Raw genomic sequence first — 27,539 nt, 5'->3', positions numbered from 1 at the left:
ACTTTTCCATGACATCTCAAATTTGGTCACTAGATCGTGCTGGTTCACATTAGAATGTTTGAGATCCGGCTTCTGCCTTTGTTTCTGGCTTTAAAAGATTCAGAAATTAAAATGTGCGCTGTGATTGGGTATTTGAAGCAAGCAAAGAACCAACAAATGTAGTGCTTTTCAGCCCTCTTATTTAATGTTGCCAATATATATTTCTTAAGTTTGGCGTTGCTTTCTGGCAAATGTTTGTGTAACCTGACAAAACATCTGCCAAACGCTAAATGTAATTTCAAAAGAAAACTACATAAATTATCACCACCCAGCTTTAGCATTCTGTATTGTGACTTGATGCCTCATCAAAACCAATATTGATACAATTTGCTTCAGAGAAAAAGTTATGAATAACCTGGATGGAATTGATTGACTAATAATGCAACTCTTTCAGGCAACGTCAGTTCAATCCATCAGCTAATCAATGAAACACCTGCATTTACACACAAGCCTTAAAAATAGGACATTAATGCGCAAAACTGATTAAGTTTTAACTCACCGTTGATGTTTCATGTCAGGAAGGTGCACCTCACACACGTTTCCCACTGTCCCAGGGGAGGGACACAGCAAGCTGAGGCCAGTCACCCTGACTAACTCAGCAGATCACTGCCACCTAGTCAAGTGAGCTAATAATGGAAATTGATCAAAGCCGTCGAGGTTAGTTTCCATGTGATGAGAGGAACCACAATATCCTTCCTGTATATTTTCAATGTGAATGAAAAAAATATACTTTTTCTTTGACGTAATAGTAACGAGTCAGTAACAGAAGGTTCACAGAGATAAACTTGTGTTGGCTTACTTTTAAAAAAGAAATGTGAAATATACAGGCAAAGTATATAGGTGCCATACAGGTTAGCCTGCACAGGATTCAATGAAAAAAGGGTCGATACACCAGACAAGACATTATTGTTTTTGGGATTATTGGATCTCTGTTAATAAACCAAAGCTGCCCATTGTTGACATTAGACCAAAACTTACGGTATTGACTCCTGTGAATGATTAAAACTGTCATACAAATATATAATTACTTTAAATAAAGACACAAAACAAAATCAGAAAAGCAAGATCAACATTTAGTATACTGACCTCTGCCACTGCTTTTCTGTGTTATGCTTTAAGCAATTGCTTGACAAGATACCAACATGCAACATACCTGAGAAATTGTTTAAACAACATATCTGTCAGTAGAGCATGACAGATGGGCATATCAGTACATAAACATGCCTACGTAAAGTAATACAAGTGTGTATGCAGCACAACACAGGATTGAAAATAAATACAACGTTCTGTCGAACATGATTTACTTTGTATTCTACTGAAACAGATTTCAGATTCTCACATTATAAAACAATCTCTTCAGTGTGCTGTGTGAGTCATGCATATGGTTGTTTTATTACATTTACGTTGCTCTACACGTTGGAGTAACGTAACATGGTATAATTTTACATTTATCTGATCATAAAGCTTCGGACATGTTCATGAATGAACAGTGCACATGCACTGCTGAAGTCCCATAGCATTAGCTCCACACTCACGTGAGCCACACTTGTTCATGCCTTACCATACTCTCTCCGCTGTGTATAAGAGGTCTTTGCTGCAGGAAATACTAACCTGCTGTTACTCAGAATGAAACTGACAATGGAAAATATAAAAGATAACTGAGAAACACAGAACGGACCGGCGCACAACTTCATTACATTCATTTTTTTTTTTTTTTTCAGAGGAAACGTACTCAAAAATGACACAATGATAAAAGGCTATATTAAAATGAAGGCAATTCAACAAGCATTTAATACATTATTGCACTTTTAATGACTTTTTCTAATGACATGCACCAGACAGCAAAGATAAATGCAGTAAGAAGTAAATGCCTGATTTCAAACTCTGAAAGTGAGATGCCAATTTACACTTCACTTTCACTGAATATTTTCCACCAGGAACTTGAGTGCTGGGCTTCTTAAATGTACTGCACTCTGTATGAGGAGTGCTTGGAAAAAAAAACTCAGTAGTACTGAAATGACATTCTTTTTTAGTAATAGTGATTATAACTCTCTTCACTGAAAAGCAATATACACATGTACATCAAAGTACACTGACAGACTTACTGAACTGAACACATTAAAATCCATACTTGGTCTTTCTCTTTAAAATACTTATCGCTGCATTTTTTGGTACAGAGTAAACTAATTTTCAGTGAGGAAGAAATGAGGATAAATCCCTGCCACTGCAAAGGGAATTACACAGAAAAACTGTTCCAATGCAAGTTTCTGCATATTTTTAAATGACAGTAAACCAAAGGGTTAAAAATGATCACATTTACATTCCAAAACAATAGTTACAAGATCGATAAATACAGCAAAATTACACTATAATACGACGCTTTGGATCATAATGAAGCATAAAAAAATAAACTGGACATTTGTCTCATTTGTTTGTTCAAATGCGGACCACAATCAACGCTCGATTTTCCAGTAGTCATAGGCGCACACACCATATATGGTAAAAGAAGTAGAGGAGTCTAGTTACAGTACGGTCTGGCTGGATCTCTTTGTGACGCCAAACAAAGAACACAATGCAGTCACTTTACGCGCCATATCCAAGCAAGGCAGGTTCCTATAAGCATTTCAAAGCACTCGGAATAGGCCATTAACATTGACCAGACCCCTAAACATTTCTGATAAAGGTAGACATGTATGCCTACCTGAAGCAGTCTGTATTTGTCCCTAAAATCTAGGGAACCATTTGCACAGTTCTGATATAATAGAGCCAACGCAATGCACGAATGAATGAAAATCAGGATTTAACACTCTTGCAGAGAAGAAGCTGTGAAACGCAGGGTGTGACAGACACCATATTTGCTTTGAGGTAGCAAGCTTAGATCCTCACAACATACAAATAAATATACTGCACCTATCAACACACTGTGATCAGTTTTCAAGTTACAGCACGAGGAGCACTGGAAGGGTGTGGAGACAGACACGTCTGCTTCTCTTAAAAAAATCTTCGTTCTTTTCTGCAAAAACTTGTCGTGAATATTTTCACATTCCCACAAATACCCCTAATATTCAATTAACTGACAGCTGAAGTGGAGACATGAGTATGCAACTGTCGCATATGTGTACTGTACCTTAGACTCACCGGAAAAATGGGGGCTAACTTATCGCTGATCGTCGTGCAAGTTTGAGGTTTGGTCAGCAGGGTTTAGCAAAAGAAGGTGAAACAAAAGGGTTAACACCCTACACCCACACACTTTCCAGTGAGGTGGTCCTTGAAAGAAAGTTCTTTCTATGCGCAGAGAAACAAACACAATGGCAGTTTTTTTTTTCTTTCATGGCAGTCACTGCCAAAAAACAAAGAGAAACTGCTTAACTTTGGAAGCAAAAACACAGTGTGAATGTGTTGTATAAATACATTAAAAATTGTTGAACGTTGAAAGTTGAACATTCAGTAGTCTTGTCTTCTGACATAGCGTGCTCAGGCTCTCTTGAGCAGGCTGATGGCTTGATGTAGGCTGAGCATCTTTCTTTTCAGAAGCTTCTCATGACCCAGAGGAGTTTATCTTGATCTTTAAAAAGAATCCTGTTATATCAAACCATCAACATTATAAAAATACACAGCCTTGTATTACAGCTCTTCACCACATTCTTTGAAGCAACAAGGAGACCAAAAATAAAATATAAAAATATGTCACATGTACATTTGTCACCAGTCATTTTCCTTTTAAAAACCATTTACATCGTCAGTCTAAGAGAGGAACTGCAGTCAGTGGTACGGTCCTCCACACGGTCCTGCTGACTGGAGTGAGTTTAGCTGCCCGGGCACCAGACCAGCAGGTCACCACCCAGTCAGTAACTGGGCTCATCCATCTCCTCATCGCTCCAGTCTGGGGGAGCATCCGTGCCAAAGTACCGGTCCCCGAAATTTCCTTCAATTAGAGACAGAATCAGAATGCATTACAAAAGGGGTACAGTACAGTATGTATGGAGTCATAATCACAGTCACACACACAGACACGCACGCACGCACGCACGCAATGCTTTATTTCATCCAGCCCTAACAGCAGAAAAGGCTTCCGACAGCAATTCCAGTTTATAGCCGAAACAAATGTAAACGTCAGTCACCAAAATAATACACATCAGGTCATGTGCTGAATCTAATGTGACAGTACGCTATGCGCATACAGTATTCTCTAAGAGCCCTCACACACACAGCTGAGCCACTGGCTCACATAGCTGACAGCTACATGTGCAGCACGTTACGGCTGGATATTTCACTGAATGTAACTGGATCCAGGGTACAAATGTATGTGTCCCACCTGGGATCTAAACCCACAACGCACTGGCATTTCCAATGGTCCGACCACAGCTACTCCTCTAACGCAGCATGTAACATGTCCATGGCGTACTGAGCTGCTTTGTGTGCCATTACCGTGTTGCTCCATACACCCTTTTGCTGTTCTATAGTTTTATAGCAGAGTGGAGTGAATGCATATCGCAAAGGTCGCGGCCCACTTACAGTGGCTGAACAGACTTTGGAAAGTAGAAGAAAAACAGCAAACACTGTAAGGTGTAAAGGCAGACTGCTTTGAAATGCACTGCCTCAGCTATTCATTATGTATTTCAAAAGAAGAGCTGATGAATGCTTGGATTTGTCAGTCCAACTATGAGGACGTGTCCTCTATCGGTCTATAGAAATATTTTGATGCAAATTAATTTTTATGAAATATTCCCACTTTATGTAACTTAGCTAACATATAGCTGAATTACCATGAACTGTATATTATTACTAAAAGTGCACATGTAAATGGAAATCTTTAATATGTTTTGATGCGTGGCATGAGTTTTACAGTACTATGCAGTCCCCCCCTCCTCAGGCTCACCTATGCCAGGGATGATGTGGAAGAGGTCGTTGACCTTCTTGTCCACGGCAGTGGTGATGATTTTGACCTGGGGGAAGGCGTAGGCCACCGAATGCACGCCCATCTCAGCCATGAGCAGAGACACCAGCAGGATCTTATCTTCCTGCACGTCGTGGTCCTGCACAGAGAGACTGACACTCAGAGAGGCCTGCGTGTGAACCAACCAACCAGCCTGTATCACTCACTCAGCATTCTGCTTCACCTGAGGACTGCCACAGACATATATCAGCAAACATACCCAACGTCAAGGTAAGCGTCATTATCCCAAAAGGTAAGCTTCACGTCTGTTTGAATCACTCTTTAACCCCTATAGCACTTCAGTTACAGCTCAATGTAAAGATGCAGGAATACTAGACGTGCATGTGTAGCTGGGTGTAGTTAAGGAGCCGGTGACCCACCAGTAAGACGCGGACGGCCATCATGGCCGCAGCGCCAGTGGACACGGTGCAGTCCATCAGGATCACATGGTCCTCGCTAATGTCTTTGGGCAGGCGGAGATAGTGCAGCTGTGGGTTAGGGGACAGTGAATGAGACACACATGCAGTCAGGCACAAGACTCCCAGTAACCTCACTTTGCTTTATTTGCACTCAATATTTCTCTGTTAGAGATGACTTGGGAGAGTCTAGCATTGTTGCTCAATGTGTCTTCACCCTTACAAAAACTGAGTACACTGCAATATAGTATTAATACGTTGACTTTTCTGAAAATACGGTGATAAAATAACTGCAGAGCAATGTATTTTTTTAAAATAATGTACTGAAATAATGTAAGCTCAGCAATATATTTTGAAGTGTTGCAATATCCTGATATATTTTATTTCAGAATATTTTCATTATATTCCATTTCTGTAAGGGGATCCGAGAAATTATGCTAATCTGTTGACAACCGTACAAGTGAAAGTAAATCCCACCACAGGTGTACAAATTAACTAGAGAGGAAATTTCAACAAGAGCCTGTATTAACAAGCTCCCAACCAGGGATAGCAAATTTGAAAAATGATTATACAGTGCACTGTTGACAGAGGTGGCCTGCGCTGTTATTTAGACATATAGATTGAAACAGAAGTGCATAGATCAAAAGAATTCCAGTAGCTACTTCCATAAAAGATCAATACTCAATGTTTTTTGATAAGGGCAAATCTGAAGAATGAGATGTTTCAGCAGGCTGCTCTATCTGTAAAATGATGTCAATCTGTTGGCAACCTTTAAGGTAACTGAATGCTTCGCTCATCTTGGAGAATATGACAGCAAGGGTTGCCAATAGACTGGGACTCCAGCACACTGGCTTCGGATAAGTCTGACATTAGGAGTCAGACTTCCAGGGCCAGTTTTGCAGACACAGATTAAGCAAAGTCTTCGATTAAATTCGATTTTGAATGAAGATTCTCCATACAAAACTATTTAGTCCAGAACTAAGCTTAATCAGTGTCTGTGAAACTGGCCCCCAGTGTTTTTCTTCCTTTCTTTGGGGAGCCAGAGCGTCACCATATCACGTGTTGCATCCAGCCGTTAGGAATGAGCAATTATCAGAATCTGCAGAGGATTCTTTCTCACTGTCAGACTGAATGTGCATGGCTAGTGTTTGCATTTCTCCCCACATGTCTTCCACAACACTAGCTGCATATAATCCTGTTTATTTGCTCATATTGGCGGTTCTCGTGGCAGATTGAGGGGCCCGGTACCTCGGGTTCCCCTGTGTCCTGGTTGGTCTGGATGAGAATCTTGCCGATCCGGACGTCCTTGCACACAGCCCTGAGGGCCGGCTCCATGGTCTCGCCCGCGCGCAGAATGGACACGCCCGTGATCTGGAGGGGATGGCAGTCAGTACAGCTGCAAATGTGCTGAATGCATGCGCACACACAAGCACGCACATGCACAAGCACACACACACACACACACGTGCATGCACACACGCACACACACACATGCGCAGACATGCACACACACACACACACACGCGCACAGACATACACAAGCACACACATGCACACATACCCACACTTGCACACGGACACACAAGCACACACAAGCACAAACACAGGCACAAGCACACAACCTAAAACAACACTATAGTATACATACTGTACTGTACGCGAACACAAACCACCCCCAACGCCACTCCAATATACACACAAAAAACGATTTTATTTATGTCCTCAGCAGATAATGCGTATGTGTATCTGCGCGCACACACAGACAGGCAGGCAGACATGTTTTACACTGCCACTCTCATACAGTTATAAATAAAGATTTTTTTCCTCTGTAAAGCTTTTTACAAGTCCCCATCATGCTCCAGTTCTCACACAGGCCAGCAGCTCACCCTCTTCCCATGGAAGGTTCTCCCCTCGTAGTCCTCTCCCTGTGGGGTCTGCACAGTGTGGACCTGCAGAGGGAGGAGCGGGCGGGAGACGTCATTTCATACACCACTACCCTCCATCAGAGTGAACAGAGGAGGCCAGACACTCTTTCACAGCGTAAACTAACACTTTACAGCAGTCATTTCAAACACATTCAGTTCCTATGAAAAATATTTTCATAGGAATAATTTAACATAGTATAATTCTAATATTTTACCAGGGTCATTTTATTTACATTCCTATGAAAAGCTATTTCACGGTATAATCAAAAATTTTACCACAGTCATTTTTTCCGCCATTTAAAAAATCTGAAACGGTTTCATAATATAATCTGATCTCGTAAACCTTTTATCTCACCAAGTCATTTTTATGCATATTCACTTCCTGCTTTGGATTTTACTGTAGAGTAGCCCCCTCCATCTACCAGGGAAAAACTTACAAGCGAAAAATATGGGGCAGGCACCGTGACAGAAGAAAACAACCATGCAGGCCCATTTATAGGCAACGGCGCTTTTAGCACTTCCGCCACAGAGTTTTGGCGGCAAACCTGGTCGGCCGTTGCCTTTTTTTCGGTCAGATTGTGAACTTTCCACGGCCGGCAGATTCCGGGGGCGTTCCCGCGCACCCACCTGAGAGGGCAGGAAGGACAGAGCGCGCTCGATCAGCAAGCGCATCAGCCTCTTCGAGTAGAAGATGAACTCGTCGCGGCTGGTCTCTTTGTTCCTGCGTCGCCGACGGAAGGCAAAGACAGCTGGTCAGAAAACTGTATCCAATTGCTAAAGCGCACTGGTTTAAATTCTTTGCTATAGGAGGAATGTTTGTTGTGTGGTTTATTAAGTACCATTTTAGAGAATGTGCCGGAAGTTTTATTACGGTTAACCAAGTTTATGACTGTTAGTTACTTGTTGACAGAAAAGACTGAATATTGGTTCTACAGAAGGAGAGTATGTTGTAGCAATGCTTTCTGAAGTTAATGCCAATCATTTCCACTGTCCCAAAGACAAAACATGCAGGTTACAATATAGTGCTATCTTGTATGTTTGGACAGTAAGCACAGACATAGTGAAGTGTGGTATGTAAGAGAGAAGGAGGAACAGAGAGAGTGTCTGACCTGATGATGGTGTGCATACCCCTGACCTGGGGTGTGCTGTCCAGGACACTGAGAGTCTGAGGCAGAGGCTGGGCCTGGTGGGCCGAGGCCAGAGCCGCCCTGTAACCATAGCAACCAGAGAGCGGTGGCTAATCAGAGCACAGAGCGATGACTCACAAACACGCATGCACCAATATGCCCAAATGCACCCAAACACAGACATACAGATGCACGCACACAGACGCACAGACACACACACACACAGACGCACACACAGGCACACACACACAAACACAGTTCTTGTAGTCACACACATTTTATAACACACAACACAAAATTAAACTTTGTTCACAAGACTGAGGCAAGACATGTTAAATTAATCAGAGAAAAGTTAATTTGTTAACAACAGCAACAAAAACAAAAGAATAAGTAAATAAAGATTTAGGAGCAAGAGGTTAGTCAACAGAGGTGCTGTGTGTACAAAGTTTGTTTGCCTGGTGTAAGCAGAAGTGGGACTGCATTTATGTTATGATACACATAACATATATATGATTCTTCAAAGAACAACAATTACAAGTCCAAAGATGCTATTCACATTTATTTGGTCAAGTCATATAAAATACATCTTTTTTAAGAATCTTTTTCAACACTGCTAAAGCCAAAAATTAAGTCAAGTTAAGTCATCTCAACAAGTATTTTAGTCTTATATTTAGACTTTAAATCTTATATTACTTTTTTACTAAATGAGACAAAAATATTGCCAATGAGGTGAGACAATTTGATTCATTTCCAAATGAACTCCAAACCTAAACTTAAAACTTAAAACAAGCTAATATGTGAGTCTTAAAATTTAATTTTCTAAATCAAAATTTTAAGACTCAATACTAGACTCAAATACTTGTTAAGACAGACAGCAATGAAATGTATTTGTTGTTAATTGTTTTGTTTTTTATATTTGAAATATCCAAATTATTTGAAATAAGAACACTTTCAATAAAAGAAATTCAAAGAAATTTACATCAGTAAACAGGATCAATCATCTTTGAAGACCACAATCCCACTTCCTAGTGATTCAGCAGAAGGGGGCAAAGCTGTGACAGGTACTGGCTTGTCCTCTGTGCCACATTTTACCACATGTGCCAAAAGACCAGAGGGGTAAAGAACCAGGCTAACGTTTGGGTCAGAGGTCTGCTAGAGAGGACAGAGGATAACCAGAGCTGGTAGCTGTGCAGTCTTGAAGCTGAACCAATTTGCACTCAAACCACACTCTAAAACCATGAAATAGCTTGGAAATTTTAGAAACTGAAAAATCTCTATGAGACACTTAAATAATAAAAACAATCATATGCAAATATCCTCACATATCCCAGCGTAGTTTCCTCTATGGAGAGAAGGGGAGGATTGGTGGAAACGCCAGAACAAACCACGCAAATAAAGACAGGAAAAAACAGAACAAATAAAAAACAAACAAACAAAAATAAAAACAAACACAAACACATCAGAAAACACAAGAATGAAATGATCACGTTGGTCTGAGATTGTGACAGCTCAAACAGTTGCTCACATTCACCGTGAAGCATTGACATGCTGCCCAGCTAGGCCTGGACAAAAGGAGACAACTTTAGCAACGACAGACAAAAGTAAGGGAACGTTTCTGACGGCCGAATGCTGGACCCCCCTGTTCTGAAAGCCCGGTCTATTGTAGGTGGGAATATTTACGAGGTCGAATGCTCACTGCCTGCTGGAGCTGCCAGTCACTGTGCGTCTACAGCAGAGAGCTGTAGCTCTAGGCCCGGCTCGGCTGCATCCTGTGTCTAAAGAACGCACGCGCCAGCTTCCTCTCTTACCTCTATTGTGGCCGACTCAGACAACGGAAAAAACTCAGCCCTGTTTCAGTGTGTCAAATGAAGATACTGGAAAATGTACAGTGCCTGAGCCCAGGGCGGGGGTTAGAAAGAGGAGGCACGGCGGAGTATTTTTAGACACAGAATGCAGGAGGGCGAAGGACATAATGGGGGGGGGAGGGGGGGGGGGCTACACCATTCATCTTTCAACCTGCTGCGCACACCTGTAGCAGCACCTCAGAAACGGGTATACCACATCATTGGGTTTACGCAATTTAAGCAAGAATGATCACAAATCTGATTCCAATAAGACAAAATACAGTACACAAATATGAATCAGATGGTTAGGGCTCTTAAATCTTTTGCCTGCGGGGAGCCCCAGCTTGACAGTGAAAACACAAAGGTTGCCAAGCTGGGGCCAAATCTGTTCCATGGGTACTGTGCGCTACAATGGGACTTCAGTGGAAAGGATGCTGGGAGATCCTCATTATTCAACTGAAGGCCCAGTGGAATCTTTGGGTGGGTGGTGCTCTTCTGAGAGTCTTACATTAAAGCAGGCAGCTGGATGAGGAGGTGACCCCCCCCTCCCCACCCCCCAGGGAGGCGGTGAAGTGGTAAAAGGGCGTGTTACTCTACCTGACGCTGAGCTCACGCTGCGCGGAGGCAGTGAGAGAGAGAGCAGTCCAAGTGAGAGGCAAGGCCAACAACACAGATGCCAAGGAGACACAATAGAAAATGAGCCTTCATTTCCTATTGATTACTGCAAGTTCCAAATGTGAACCAGTCATCAACTGCTAGTTCACCAAGCTGATTCACTTTTGCCCTTTCTTTCTCATCTCCTTTGAAAAGTGCCAACATCACAGAATTGTGCCTGCTATTAATGCATGAAGATACACAGGATTTCTAATTACAAACCGAAATTCACACACTATAAGCATACGTAACTGACTAAATTAATAAGTAATAGGCAATGCGGGCATATTTGCAATACGACATTGAATTCATGACTTTTCCTTTTATCTGATTATATTCAGACAGAATAAACATGGATATGGCTTCATAATGGCTACATCAATAATGCCGTAAAGATCATCAGAGATTAAAAATTTATGAAATGGAACTGAATAATAAGTACTTCTTCCACCAGAGGGCGCACATTCTGTATGGGCCAGGTGAAGTAGAGATGAGCAATGCCAATAAAACTGAAGCAGGACACATCTGAGAAGTTGGCACAAAGCAAATGTTCTGACACTGCCAGTAGAGGAGACTTAGGGATGGATGATCCACAAACCCGATTCTGGGGTTGAGATCCACTTCACTGCGTACTATAACGAGATCAAATTTAGAGTCTGAGCTGAAGGCGAGGGGAAGGGGTTTTTTGTTTAACAGACTCCCCATTCTGAACTGACGCCGCTCACTCTCCTGGCTCAGCTCCATTGTGCTGAACACTGATCTCCAAACACAGGCTTCCCAACATGCTCAACGGCCACCACACACAATGATTACATTCCATTGTCTTACACAGTACATCACACTGGCAAAACATAATATGGTGGTTCCCAAACTATTTCTATTGGAGTTCACTGTAATGTCTGTCTGCTAACTGATGTATAAAATTCTCTCTCTACATTTGTTTTACTTTTATTTCACTCCCACAATGTAAGCCTTGAGTGACTAAAATGTGTTTGGATAAATAGGTATTAACTTAAGTCTAACATAATGCAATTCATACCAAATATATTGTATCCTCTCGAGACATCTTAAGTACTCCAGTTTGGGAACCACTCGCATACTAAAATTCAGGCAAAGCAGCAAAACCCAGTGTTGCATAATGTTATATTTTGAGAGTGTGTGTCATTCTTTTTATATAATTGAAATCATTTAATGTACATAAAACTATGAAAAGCACATGTGAATGTATTACTGCCTACATGGGATATGGTAAATATCTAAAAGCAATTGGAAAATCTAAAAAACCTTTTTCTTTAAACAATTCCAATAAAAATAATTTATTCATTAGGCCCTTTTCAAATGATATTGTCTGAAGCCAAAAGAGATAGGAAAACAAATTAAAGTATCTTTCCAAATTGCCTAGCACTCATGAGAATTACCAGTTAATGCCTACGTACTCTGACTATACCCTATAAAACAGAACAAGTTAAGCTAAGAACTTGCTAAAGATCACACTTTCTGTGACCTGAGCAGGAAATCTAGACTAAATTTGGGCCTTGAAAGCTCTCTGATATTGTTCATCAATGTCTGCAATTCCAATATAATAGTTATAATCCCAGTATAATTACATTCTCCCTTTTTCTTTTAGTAAAGGTTCTGTAAACGTTCCATGTTTTTCTGTAGCACATGCCACGGGTCTGTGGCACTTTAACCACCTGAGCCCTCTTTTCCCCCTCCCTCCCTACATTCTCAAGGGACAAAGTCCTGTGGCTTCTACTGGCTTTTCAAACGGCAGATCATTTACACCTCAGATACCGGGTGACTTCTCTTTCTCTCCCAATTACGACTTTGAGTAAAGGAACACCTAAGAGCTGACTCATAAAGAACATTCTGAACTGTAGCCCTCATATTTAACAACATTTGCTAGGCACAGTTCATAACAATTTGAAAAGCAAATCCCAGGAATGAGCTGGGTGGGATTTATGCCCTGCTGAGCAGAGGGTCTGCACAGCGCTGGTAAACGCTCTGTGTGTGCTGTAGAATGAGAGATGGTGATACACTGGGAGTATGAACACTGCGTTTCCCATCACCCCGTGAGCAAGCAGTTGCAGTGCAGTGCGCGTGCAGTGCTGTGGCTCACCTCCTCCAGCTGGCTGTGGACATGCTGTACGATTAGATCAATGGCCACCATGTTCCCACCTCCTGCAAGACAGCGAGATCATTGGGTGGAGTCAGTACGGGAAAATGGCAGACCTCATCAACCTGGATTCTGATTGGCCCTTTCTCACATCTCAAGTTTTACATTATGGTTTGAATACCATGGAACCCCATCATGTGTGTCAGCAACTACCACTAATTCACACAGGAAAATTCAAATGCATACAGTAAACATGCAAACTCCACCCAACATGGAGTGAGTAGACCAAGAATACCCTGAACTCCTCTCTAAATCCACAGTCAGAGGAGTAATATCCGTACTTTGACAAGCAGAAATGTACAGAGCCTCTGGAAGGCAATTTTCTATGGATTAACTACCGTAAATTGAAAAAAAAATGCTGTTGAAATATTTAATTGAATCACAGAACTGAAAATTATGCAATGTAATACAGCTAAATTATGACACGTTCACTTTGGGTTGAATATGGACAATAAGCCAACTGTATTAACTCCGGACTGAAGAAGTAAAGAATCACTGCATGAAAAGGTACATATTAGGTAAGGTACACCTCCACTGCATGAAAGGTACATACAGAAAGGAAACATAGCCTACCATGGGAACATTATTTAGCCTAAACTGTTAGCTGACCAGATCTGTTGAACGAAGTGAAAAAATAGACTGGCTCGCGAGGCTAGCTGACCAGTAACGTTAGGTGTCAGCTGAAAGTATCACGGAGGTTATTGGCAAGGAAAATCAGACGATCCACTTGCTCTGGATCCAGGGCAGAACGTTTTTTGTTGACAGAGAAAGTAACGTTAGCACAGGACATGAACTTTGCGTGCATGAACATGATTCGCCGCATGAAATTAAGCCTGTATATTCATGTTAATTACAAAACACGGGATCCAAAACTAATGTTTGAATGCTCAAATTTAGGTTCGAACTTAGCGTGTGCGTGTGGTGCGTTAAAACGGCAGTGAGGGCCGGGGGAGCACAGACCCCGCCCCCAGCGGCGGCGCTCACCGCGGGGCACCACGATGTCCGCCAGCCGCATAGTGGGCTCGATGTACTGCTCGAAGGCGGGCTTCACAAACTTGTTGTACTGCTTGATGACGCCGTCGATGTCGCGCCCGCGCTCCGTGATGTCCCTGCGCAGCCTGCGCACCAGCCGGATGTCCGAGTCCGTGTCCACAAACAGCTTCATGTCCAGGAGCTGAAAGGAAGAACGCAGGCACGTGGCTCAGCACGGAAGGGGACCCGCACTCCGCGCTCCTCCTCTTCCTCGGCGCGGCCTGGCCGCTTAAAGCCGCGTTCCTGCGGTACGGTTCCACTCCGCGAAGAAGGAGCATCGCGACACAGCAGATTTTCCTGCCTTACCTTCAACAGTTCCTTATCTGCGAAAGACATGATTCCTTCAAAGATGATAACACTGGCTCCATACACGGTTTTCTGGAATGAGGAACAAAAGCAGACATTATCAGGGATCTTGTGTAATATAGGCATGCTTTTGTATTGAACATACTGACAGTTTTAATAGCACATATAAATTATACATCCAATCAAAGTCCCCTCCGCAATCTCTATTGCATCTTATCACATTTATTTCTCACTTGATTTGCGTTTAATCTGTGGTAGCATTCAATGGAACAATGAAAACACTGCATAAGACAATGTACATAATAAGACATACAAATGACCTTGCACAATCGCCTAGCAACTGAAATGAAGAAATATCCATTGAGAAAATACCCAGGTCCTCTATGTGTTTTTCATATTTCAGAGTGCATGTGTTGGTTATGTATGTATGTACATGCAAGCATGCGACCGTTTCTTTTTATATTATTACTGCAGATGTCTTTGTGCAGTGAATTACATAACGTTAGTTTGTGTGTGTGTGTGTGTGAGTGTGAATGCATGTGAAGCTGCACCTGTTGGTCAGACCTTGTGTGCAGCATGCTTGAGTTTGTGTCTGTCCTCTTATTTTATCATCTTCTTAGCAGATTACTTTATCCAGAGTGATTTACAAAGCTTATGGTTTGTGTGTGCATATGTGTGCATGTGCGATTACATCTGCCAGTTTGCCTGCCTGCTTGCCTGCCTACCTGTCTGACTATGTGTGCGTGTGCGTGCGTGTGCGTGTGTGTGTGTGGATGGCTGTGTGCGTGTGCGTGTGCGTGCATGTGTGTAACTGGTAACTGGGCATAGTCAGGTCCTCACCCACTCCTTCTGCCTGCCGTGGGTGGTGAAATCGTACACTGGTATCTTGACACTCTTGCCCTGCTTGAGCTTCCGCAGGGTGTTGACCAGGAGGGTGAAGTCGAAGGCGTCTGGGTGGTCAAAGTTGTAATCGTTGCTGGCAGCCCGGACCTGCTGTTCTGGGGTCAGAACCTGGGAAAGACATTATGGGTCACAATCACAGCCTGTAGAAATCTGTACTCCCAGAACCCAAATGGATGCAGGGACTAGACAGTGGACTTTCACCCGGCCACATGCGGCTGAAGTTAGCAGGACTAAATTTAGGAGGGATCAGGACACTCTGACCCTTTGGTTGGAGCTGAGAGGCAGGCCTTAAAAATCTCCACCAAGGTATTTGGCTTGTGCCCCTCTCGCCCCCCTCCAATGAACCAATCAAATGGACTTTATAATTAACAGTGTAATAAAAATCTTGTGGCACCAGATAAGCCTAGAGGGGACTTCAGACTGCGACACTTGTGGAAAATCTCACATTGAGGGGGCCCTGTTGAGAAGCAAAGTGTTGTTATCCCCCAATTCCCGATGGGCAATCGGACAGACAGTAGCTTTTATTGGTCAGGATTAAACTACAAAATGCAGCATGCTTTTAGGGGGGGAAAAGACTGCACCGGCACTTCAGGGGTTAAAACCGCTACAGAGGAATTACTGATGTGATGGAAAGTAATGGTAGACCTTAAAGGGGCGTTAAGCACTGCCTACAATGGGATTCCTCAACCTGCTATAAATTGTTTTTGAATGGTTTTAATATTACTGCTGCTGGACCGTTACGTAATGGCCAGGGCTAAGTGATGGCATTCCATTGGCCTATCCCTGCAGGCTCACACACAGCCTCCTCTCATGGATCACACAGGAATCCCATTATCTCATCCACTGCGAGAAAGAGCTTTGCAACTCATGCTCTGTAAGTAGACAGGAAGGGACCGGATTACACGGCTCTGCATTAGAAATACAATTAGATGTAAAAAACAACACTGGTTGCCACTGAATCTTCTATGGACAATGGGATGAATAACCCAACTAAGCACTATACATTACTATACATTACACACTATACGCTGAGAAATAGTGCTAAGCAATGAGGAACAGCGCTAATCAGTAGAGTACAGTGCTAAACAGTGGAGAACAGCGCCTAGCAGTGGAGAAGAGCACCTAGAAGTGGTGAACAGTGCTAAGCAGTGGAAGACAGGATTAAGCAATGAGGAACAGCACTAAGCAGTGAGGAGAAGCACTAAGCAGTGAGGAGCAGCACTAATCAATGAGGAACAGCACTACGCAGTGAGGAGCAGCACTAATCAATGAGGAACAGCACTAAGCAATGAAGAACAACACTAATCAATGAGGAACAGCACTAAGCAGTGAGGAGCAGCACTAATCAATGAGGAACAGCACTAAGCAATGAAGAACAACACTAATCAATGAGGAACAGCACTAAGCAGTGAGGAACAGCACTATGCAGTAAAGAACAGTACTAATCAATGAGGAACAGCACTAAGCAATGAGGAACAGCACTACACAGTGAGGAGCAGCACTAATCAATGAGGAACAGCACTAAGCAATGAAGAACAGCACTAATCAATGAGGAACAGCACTAAGCAGTGAGGAACAGCACTACGCAGTAAAGAACAGTACTAAGCAATGAGGCACGGCACTAAGCAGTAAAGAACAGTACTAAGCAATGAGGAACAGCACTAAGCAGTGGTAAACAGTGAAGAATCAGCAGTGAGTAGAAACCGTAGTAGCAGCAACAACAGGGCTGAGAAGTTCAAGGTGCTCACCCACACATTGTACATTTACTGTACCCACTGCATACCCTCAAAGAACACATTTATTTAAGTACACCTCATACACACTCACACACACACACACACACACCTTGTAAAAGGAGTCCATGGACAGGAGCACTACCCAGGGGACATCCAGTGCTTCGATGATCTTCCTGGCCACGGTAGTCTTCCCTGAGGCACTGCCTCCACACAGCCCTGTCAGTCAGGGAATCAACCATACATAAATCCATTACAGTCACCTGTTTATATGCAAATTTAGAAGCCAACAACAAACTGAAAGCAGTTTGTAGCCAGTGACTACGCAGCAGTGACTAAGGCCAGATAATCAACGTAGCTCTGCCTGAGGGCACGCACAGAATGCCGGAGTACAGGTTGGTGCACTCCATCTTAGCAATTAAACTAGCAAGAAAATTTACTGTTTAATGTATCTGCAATCATTTCCACATTCAAATGTGCACATAAGTATTCTGTCCACATATTGCGCAGAATACGGCAAGCCAGTACTAAAACTCATGTGTCACAACCTTTAAAAGCGCATATTTATTATTATTACAGAAAAAAATCCACACAGTAACCTTAAGAGTAGTCTTAAAAGTGATAGTTAACTTTTTTGGTCTTTTTGTTATCATTTCATTAATAGGGTATATTTTTGATTGGTCAACGTGCAATAAAGGATATTAGATATTACAGCAGATACTAAAAAGGCATATATGATGACCTGCCATCTTTACAATAACATGATTCATTCGAAAGTTTAAAGCAAGAAAGCACACTTGTACAGCAATGTCATGCCTCTAGAAGTTGCATGTATATATATTAAAAAATAAGGTGTAATCTTAGATTTGATTGGAACTATTTCCTGATGCAAGAGCTTATGCTACTTGAGAACTGAGAAGGCAAGAAGTGCCGGCACAATATATAAACTGATATTTATATCTGTGAATAAAAGCTATAAAATTATTTTCTTCACATGTGCAAAATGTGGAATCATAACATCACTGTAAGCAGCTTTTTGGAGTTACTTACAATACATTTTCTTGATTTAATCTGCAATACATGAATGCCCCTATACCAGCCATTGTAAAGCTGAGTGGTTTTCAGAAACATCTGGAAGCATGAAAATATCCTTCATTGAATATACAAACTGTCTGGACCAACTGAAAACTTTGAAATAATATAAAAACAAAACCAGAAAGTGAAACAGTACTTTAAGGTCAGGTCTCTGTGACTTAGGCTTCTAAAATAAAGGAAAAGCTGTTTCATGCAGATAAATGTAGAGAGAAAATGCAGTTCTTTATATCTCGTACCGATGACGAAAGCCTCTTTAGACTGCGTCCCGTGCTCATTGTACCACGGTGGTCGGCCGGCAGTGTAGATGGTCCTCTTGCTGGTCCGCAGCAGCGGGGGCTCAGACTTGCACTGGCTGGTAGTCCTCTTGCGTGGCGAGACCCCGGTGCTGACCGCGGGGAGAAGCCTGTCCAAACCCTCGCTGCCTCCGCTAAAGGACGGGAAACCAGACAGAGCAGTGACGGTGTCACTTCCTCTCATCTTAACAAACACAGCTACTACAAGGTAGGAAGCTGGTCAGTTGACTTGGACACGTGTGACCAGAAAGCTACAGGTTAATATCCCAGGAGCCCAGGCTGCTATTCTTCGGACCCGACGCTTCCTGACGGTTACCCAATTACTCTCAGTTATTCATTGTCTGGACTCAGTATTTATGCGATTGCAATCTCTTCTCTGCACAACAATCTGTCAGGCTTTCTGTGAGAGGTCTAAAGGGAATGTCACTTTACTTAAACAGTTTCGACTGATTATTGATTGATTAATTGACCTATGTACGGTGTCCTAGCAGCAAACAGTGGTAATGTGTTACATATCAGTTACTGTGGCTATTTCCATCCGCTAAGCACTGAATTAATTACAAAAAGATCATTCTAAAGCACATTTCTAAGTCTCATTAGCAAACTAGCTTTGCATTGATGTTCAATCTGTAAAAAACAGAGCTGATCTAAATATCCGAACACTCTTTAGTGTTACAACTTTTTTTTCAAGTAATGAGAGATACAAGACCAGGTCAAAACCTAGTATATGACTGGACCGGCCGACCAATGGTGTAACTTCATAACTCGGCCGACCAATAGTGTAACTTCATCACTCAGTCACAGACATTCGCGTTTGTAGGGCTGGCCCCGCTGTTGCGGTCCAGCCAAAAATATGAATAACTACAGTCTGAAAGTTGGAGACCAAATGACCAAATCCTTTGCTTCATTCTAAGAATGCCAACACAGAGCAGACTCAATGCTGTAAATATTTAAAGCTTTTCTGCCGAAAGCATAGTAGATTAAAATGAAGGGTTTCCATTTTCCCCTCACCCCATCCTCAGATGAAGCAGTCTACAATGACTATTGAGTCCATATATATGAAATTCCAAAATTTTGCAACACAGACTAAATCAAGCACCTAGGATTTAATACAGCACTGGGGAAACATCAGACAGGACAACCTTTCAGGCCCAGGAACTACAGAAAGCAAGCTGGGTCAACTACGCCTGCTGAAAGACTATCAAGTAAATCGATGCATTAAGGATTTAAACAATGGAAGAAACCAGATTACAACTGTAAAGCTAAATCCTTTGCTGCCTCTGTGTGACATGAAAACACATTAGCCTATTCTAGACACATTTTAAACATTTAACACAAAAAGCTTTAGGGAGGCCCATTGACTTTACGTATCATTTCATTTGTATTCACCTGTCTGCCTGGTGATGTAATCAAATCTCAAAATACAAAATGCCACAGAATGAAACTAAGATCTGAATGTAAGCAATGATAATCCAAAACAATTACAGTGAGTTGTAAGATGAGAGAAGTGACTTATTCAATCTTTAGCTGATCCAAAACATTGACTAAATTGTAGGAAATATTGTACTGACCACTGTGGCACAGCCCCTTTCAAGGCAGGGCATATGGGAGAGACTATTAGAATTCAGATATCGAACTGTATCAGATATCATAAGACAATAAAAACATTCTTGCTCAATTGACTGTCTGAAACCCTTGCCATCCTCTAAACAGCACTGACCGAGAAAAGGGGAACAAACTTGAACAGTTTCAACTTTGGTCACAGTTACTTCAACGCCACTTCAGCTCTTCTATCCAAACCAATTTGAACCAGAAGACAGCCAAACCCAACCAAGTCCAAACTGCAGTTTGCCGTCACCCACTGGTAGTCCTTCTCTGAAATCCCAGCAATTAAAACCCAACATGTAAATTGCTGACAAGGAACAAATTGACGTACTGAAACACTCGAGAGATCCAAACTTCCCCCACGGACGAATGCAAAATTCCTGCCATTCCAGGCCGAGTCTGATTTGCCTCGATCTGCGTTTATGCAAAAAGTGTACTGTGCAGTCACTGCTGGCGCTCCTCGCCTCAGCCAACAACTTAACTAAATTGCTTTATTGGTCTTAAATACCCCGGCTGAAACACCCAACTATCAAAGTTGACTAAAGTGGCTCCGAGGACGACCTCCACTATCTTATCAGCCCAATCCAGCCTCATGCTATTTTATGGCTTGGAAGAAAGTGGACACAGAGGGCAATACACGTTAAACAAGCTGAAAGAGACTGGTCTTTCTCTGTTAACGCGGCAGGTAAACCATAATGAGAATTGCTGTGGTTTTTACAGTCACACTCAGCTCCACCAAATTCATGCGCTTCGGTAAATAAATAGTCGTTTTTATTTACATTTTCAAGTGAGCATCTCGTGCAGCTACGTTCTACACCAAACAATTTCAATTCTCCCTGCTCACAGCCGGCTGACTGCCTGACTTACTTATGCACCGGTACAGTTCTGAGGGAATCAACTGGGCTGGCTGGAGCCAGTTGAGACACGCAGCGGAGATAATAATAGTAAACAGTGAACATGTTGACCAGTGAAAGACAGCAGTTTCCCTCCTCAGTGTCAGTTACACAATTGAGTCTGGCTGCGCAACGGTCCTAGCCCGAGACTTTTGGAAAATCGCACACGCTGCAATTCAATGTATTACAACAACTGAGCCGAGAGAAAGGTCCCGTCAGTCACAGCCCCCTGTACGTGCACATACGATACAGGTTCAAGAAACAACATTCAGATAGTGACCAAAAAAACAAACAAACAAAAAAAAAACAGTTGGACAGCGACACCTGACAGCAGAAACAGCTGACAAATAAGCCAATGAAAAAAGACGCTTACCTGCTATCTGAATTGAGAGACCAACAGCCAGATATCCTGGCGCCTGAGTATGCCGGGAGAGTGTTCATGGTTAAGCAGTTAGCGCGCGTCAGTTCCCTCTCGATTCAGTGGTAATGAGATCGGTGTTTTTTTTGTTGTTGTTTTTTACAGTCGGTGCGTTTGACTGCGTGCAGGCGCAGCGGCGGCACTCAGCGCTCCTGCCCCCTGGCACAGCGCGGCGGCGGGCGAGAGATGTAGGGGGAAACTAAACTATGCTTTTAAACATCGCGTCTACATTCTCTTCACTTCAATTACCCAGCTGCCGGTATTGTGGAGGGACACTGGGAAATGAGACTGCTATGCTCTTTCCATCTCCGCTCCTGCCAACAAACGTAAGAGGATAACTTCAGATTATGTTCGTTATGTGTTATTAATAGCAGCAGGTTTGTAAGAGACCTCCCCTCCACGGAAACGCACGCAAACACACTCTCTCTCACTCACTCACTCACTCACACTTGTTCTGCCAGTTTTGGAGCGGACCAGTCATCTGTCTCTGACACTCAGTGTTGCAACAGTTCACCAGAGGAGAAGGGAGACAGCAGAGACAAACTCAGCTGCTCCTGGGGAAATGGCGCACTGACAACACTGCTCCCTGTGTGCTCTGCAACGCCAGAAAAACAAACAGGGCTGGAGGTGTGCCTTCAGGCAGCTGGGCGGGGCAGCAGTGGGGGCAAGAGTGAGGGAGGGAGGGAGTGAGGGTGCTCCCATGTGGAGAGGTGCCGTTTCTGCGCGTGCGGCAGGGATGTCTGGGGACGCCAGCCTGACACTCACCGCCCAAGCCCCCCTAGCCAGCTCAGGATGTGAGAATAAACAGTGTGATGAAACCCAACTCTCCACTTCCCTGCAGGGAGGGGCGGGGCACCCGTTCTCCCCTACACCCTCAAAACAACACCTTCAGGGACAGCCCTGAGGTGGGTGAGCAGTTGTCACAGGGATAGGCTAGCGACCTGTGGTACATGACCTAGCAGCTGTCGAGGCAGAGACCGTTTCCCTCACAAACCTCAGCAAAAAGCCAGACCAGTTGGAATTGTTCTCCTGGTACAATACCAGGCCAGTCAGTGCCACAAACGCTCTATGAATTAATCTGGAAAAGCTGTGAAAGAGCAGCAATGTAGCCGGTTTCTTTTCTCTCTCTCTCTCTATCCCTTCTTCCATTTTTCTTTAACTTCATGTAAGTCTAATTTACTGCTGCTCTGTGAGGATGTTGTGCATGGGAAAAAAGATAAAGCCAAAAAAAAATAGATAACCTGGTTAGGCCAGTTATCTATGAGCCAATGAAGGTCCATCACAGATGATAACAGAAGTGCAAATTCACAGGAAAGGGTATGACATAGAACTTTGAGTATATTAATACTCTTGCTTAGCCTGAATGTGTAAGGGGGAGTTTTTTCTGAATTTCTGTGTTCACAAATACTCTTTCACCACTGCATCTTTTATATGCAACTTAAAAAATTTGAGTAACAAGTTTAACAACTTGTTTTTTGTGTAACAAGTTTTTTTTTTTTTTTTTGGGCTTGGTCTGCAGTTTTATATGGAATGTTTTTGGACAGTTCATCCCTAAGCCATGCCCAGTATGAACAGATACCAACATAGTCTACATGTTTTTGAGAATGTCTCATTTGGCATATATTGCTAAACTCTGTACTTTCATCTATAGTACCTCAATGGAGATGGAATAGATTATATCACCTACGATTTGGTGAGTTTATTAATTGATAAATCATAACCTCAAATTTCAGCAAATACCAAAAATCATATATGTTTTCAACACACAAATCAATACACGCTACCTCATATTGGCTAGGTCACATTTTTCTATGTGATTCAAGATGCCTATGAGGTGACTCAATGCCTCGCCTACTTTGGATCAACCATGAGAACATTTACATGGCAGCTGTAATTGGTAGTAGATGTTATGAGCATTAAAAAAGATATATTCAAAAGGGGCCCTATTAAAATTAATTAATTTATTCATTTTTGGTTTAAGGCAAAGTTCAATGTGTTTTTTCAGCATGTAGGCTATTTCATACCTGCTTATCTGCGATATTGGGAGGCTTCTTTGCACGCACTGGAAAATGTAAATTTGCCCAGGTTAAGCACACTCCCACAGGAGGACAAAGAAACTGGCATGGAATTCAACTTACAATGCATTTACAAGCATCTCCAATAACTATAAAAACAGACAATACTATAATTATGAAAAACTATTAAAATAAAAAATGAAGAGCTTTCTGCAAATTTGGAGAACTGTAATGCTTAATGGAGTCTCTGCCATGTTTAAAAATACTCTATTGTTTTATTGCCCTTATTTTGTTTTTATCTGACCATCATGGTGAGTGCTTTCTTCTGGCTCTCTCATGAAAGCTTATATTGAAGCTGTAAGCTACCTTAGGTGTTTATCTTCCTCCTTTTTACATTTCGAATGCATTAAGGGGCGAAATGATCTTCAAATTATTGTCATATGGACTTTAATCTATAACTGAGTGGTTTCTTTGTAGAAGCACTTTGCAAAATGGCAGCAGGCTGCGACATCAACATAATCAGAACTCAAGCAACAAGTAGCCTATCACAATTCAAGAAATCGGATATCAATCATTCAGCAAAATTGAGAAACTTCCAAAACACACCACGGTTCTAAGTAAACTTAAGTAAAGCAACTACATTCTTCCCTTGCCAACAAGAAGAGATTAACTTACACTACAATCACTTTAAAAAAAATGCTTATCCACAGAGCAACATACACAAGAGAAGAACATCAGTGTTAGCCTCAGGAAAACAAAAATGTCATATCACCAAGAAGGCACAGAAGGCCCATTTATAATCAGTAAGGGTAATGTCAATCTAACAACAAATTGTCTTGTGACAAAAGAAAGTACCACTTGACAGATACAGTAACCAATTTTTTTACACAGATAAAACACAAAGTACATAAAACATTGTTCTGGAACACATAGGTGTAGATTCAATCATTTTTCCTTTACCATGAATTACAAATAAATGAAAGTGTTTGTCATATTTTTAAATATATTACGTTAAGTGTTTTTATTGGGGAATTGTATACACAATAGATCTACTAAATATTTGTATGGCAGTACATGTTCTGTAGGCCTAGCTCCTTATTTTAAAGAAGGTAGACTACAGGTCAGGTTCAGGCAGTGTACCATTTCAAAAGTACTGCTTTAGCATGGGCATAGTCAAAATCTAAACAATACCCATCCCTAGTCATAAAATGATATTATGAGGAGTTCTGATGTGAAATGATAGAGAATACATTTCAGAAATATACATGAGGTTCCCCACACAGAATACACAATTATTAGTGAGCAAGCAAGCTAGCTTCCTCAGAAAACAAAGATGGCGTCCACAAAGTTGTGTAAAAATGTGTTCTATTGGCTGTAATAGCATCACATGTGCACTTCCTTATATGTCCAGTTTGCTTGTGTATCCAAGTATCCTGTAATTGGCTCCTTTCATCAGGCAGCTATGATCAGATGTTGTCATTGGCAGATGTAGCCAAATGTTCATTGGGGAGAATTATTAATTGTGGGGCTAGAGTAATTGTGATGAGGAAATAGGCAGGAAAAATAAGAAGAAAACACTAAACAACCTAAGTTTGGGGCTTTATTTCATGGATGTTTGAAGTATCTGAATTCTGTGTGTTTACATGAGGTCTGAAGATAAAGAAGTTAACGTTCTTAAGGGCTCTGCTTATTTCTGTAGGAAACCCTGAAAAGTGCCTAACTCTCGGTGCTGTGTAGGTATACGGCATGCCCCCACCAAGCTGTAACTTTGTGGATGGCATACCTGCCATCCCTATCAATGATGTTAAATGTGAATTCAAGTGCATAAACACAGTCCGTGGTGTTCAATTTCTCTAACCTATTTCCATCTCTGTCTTAATGGAGTCCATCGAATTGTTTTGGCGCAGGTTGAATGAAAATGATCTGTAAAAAAGTTCTGCAATATTTTGACTGATATGGATCAGTCAAAACATCATCTTCTAACTCAAACAGACCATTTTAAATGCCTTTTCCTTGCGAACACCAGGAAAATGTCTTCAACTGACCAAAATGACGACCCAAACAACAAAGTATTCCAGGAACTAGAGCTTTAGTTATGTAATTCTGAGTGGTACAGAGGGCAAGCATAACAGCTGGGCGCTTTAAATATTCCCAGTTTCCCAAAATAGTACTTCAGAACCAGTTAGCTCAACTCTGTGCACAATCCTAAAAAAAAAAAAAAATCCAGATTAAATTTAACAATTGTCAACCTACAAATCTATTTTCTTAATTTACCCACTTGCCCAATCTAAATGATCCAAGAAAGCAACCAAAGCTCAGTTAAAATCAACTTGAAAACTGTAAGTCCAAAATGCTATTTTGGATTTCCGTTAAATTTATTCTATGAAATCAGGAATTCTAAACATTTTGTAAAACGGCCAATATAGTATGGTGTAATTACTTTCGGTTTACAGGCGCGTAGTAGAAAACATTTTTAAGTACTGTCATAATGAAGTCCTGAAGTGTCGCTTCATTTAAGCTCGCAACACCCTCTTGTGGCACGCCGGGAGACAGTTCAGACCTTCCTAAAATGGCGAGTAGGTCTACCGGGTGAAAAAACGCAAAATAAAACTTCCGTAACGTGGGATATCCAGTACAAACATTTAATAACAACTGAAGAGCACCAACACCTTTTCTACAAGCATAATTTAAATCAGTGATGCCAATAACAAATTCGTCGGCAAAATTCTTGGTTATTTTCCATCTCTGTGTAACTGTATAACGTTAGGCCTATGTAGTCATAACAGCAAAAGTGTAATACAATATTAAGTGTGATGGAGATATTAGGGGGGAAATTGGACATTAGGTTATTATTGTATTGTATAATTATCAACATTAGTTAGGCCAACACATGGGGGACGTCACTCTTTACCAGAATAACAATTTCCCGGAATTGGAAAAAATGAACAAAATGAAAGGGTTAAACAACAACAAAAATATTGAGAAACTTAACAACAACAACAACAACAACAACAACAATAATAATAATAATAATAGCAAACGTGATCCAATTCCTACTCCGCGCGTGCCACGTTCAGAAAACGACTTCAAAACTATCCCACGTGAGAAGTACTTCATTGTGAGACCGCGTGCTGGTGTATTAAAAAGGAATATTCTTAAACCACATCAGCCAAACAGTGGACAATAAAAAGTTGTGGTAAGATTATATTAAAATAAGAAGGTTACACATTTTAAAAATGCAAGTTGATATTTTTAGAATGTTACGCTATGGCAGTATCGGTTGACGCAGTGAACTCATGTACTGGAACATGGATACTGTAGTTTATCTTGTTGCTTCATTTTAATAACAATATGCCGAAAATGTACCCACGGGTCGTCAAGTTTGGCAAAAACATCACTGCGAGTACACAAAGCAAAGACTAAGAACACAGGGTGCGTAATGCCCACATATATAATCTATATTCAGCCATGAAATCCACAATTCAAACCACGAGATCACGCTTACACAGCGACTTCCTGGCTTCCATAGTTCTGCTGTACAACGCGTGCTTCAGTGTACCATGAATACCCGTTGCACGACAGGTCGGTAGGTTTGCTTTCAAATGCGCTTCACCTACAACTAAATAAATGCCACCAGCTTATTCTCATTTACTGTGTCATTAACATTTAATCGATAATATATTCTGTTGCGAGTGCAGTCCAGTTTACCTGTCAGACCGTGAGGAAGCTTTCTCCTCGCACTCCATCTCTTGGACCCTGCTTTCTCTGCACAGGGCAGACATTGTTACTCTTTTTTTTGACAATCAGCTGTTCTGAAGGGTTTATAGTGATGCATGCTGGGAGATATAGTTCAGTCATCTCATCGCGAGATATTGTCTTTCACATAACCAAAGATCTTACAGACATCATGTCCCAGAATGCACGGAGCACTTTATTTTTCGAGTTGAAAGTGACATTCATCAATATATACGGTATGCGTTCTCATTCGGGAAAGCTGTCTGTCTCTGAACGCCGAGTTTTTTTTTTCTTTTTTTCTGCACGAATTCTGTAAATTCCAGGTACCATTACTTTGCTTTGTAAATCATCATCACATACACTATTTTAATTACTCCTTTTTAAAATAATGTTA

The 27,539-nt window shown here is 41.7% G+C and overlaps 1 protein-coding gene across 5 annotated transcripts; it reads right to left on the bottom strand.

Moving 5' to 3' along the window:
• Positions 1 to 1,827: 1,827 nt before the first annotated feature.
• Positions 1,828 to 27,252, bottom strand: uckl1b (uridine-cytidine kinase 1-like 1b). 5 transcript variants are annotated; one of them, XM_064298655.1, is made up of 15 exons: positions 27,119 to 27,252; positions 18,423 to 18,613; positions 17,204 to 17,310; positions 15,296 to 15,466; positions 14,456 to 14,527; positions 14,102 to 14,291; positions 13,061 to 13,122; positions 10,885 to 10,901; positions 8,426 to 8,524; positions 7,944 to 8,037; positions 7,278 to 7,340; positions 6,640 to 6,762; positions 5,356 to 5,463; positions 4,919 to 5,075; positions 1,828 to 3,964 (listed from the first exon to the last, which is right to left on the bottom strand). In XM_064298655.1, the coding sequence occupies exons 1-15, from the start codon at positions 27,190 to 27,192 to the stop codon at positions 3,885 to 3,887; spliced, it is 1,608 nt and encodes a 535-aa protein (XP_064154725.1). In that variant the 5' UTR covers positions 27,193 to 27,252; the 3' UTR covers positions 1,828 to 3,884. The 5 variants fall into 5 exon arrangements, with proteins under 5 accessions (XP_064154725.1, XP_064154724.1, XP_064154726.1 ...); XM_064298654.1 differs by lacking the exon at positions 10,885 to 10,901 and adding an exon at positions 9,766 to 9,785; XM_064298656.1 differs by lacking the exons at positions 10,885 to 10,901; positions 27,119 to 27,252 and adding exons at positions 9,766 to 9,785; positions 21,351 to 21,977.
• Positions 27,253 to 27,539: the final 287 nt, after the last annotated feature.

Source organism: Anguilla rostrata, chromosome 11, assembly GCF_018555375.3.
Source record: "Anguilla rostrata isolate EN2019 chromosome 11, ASM1855537v3, whole genome shotgun sequence".
NCBI lineage: Eukaryota > Metazoa > Chordata > Actinopteri > Anguilliformes > Anguillidae > Anguilla > Anguilla rostrata.
Note: the sequence above shows the minus strand (reverse complement) of the source record. Positions and strands in the feature narration are given on the sequence as shown.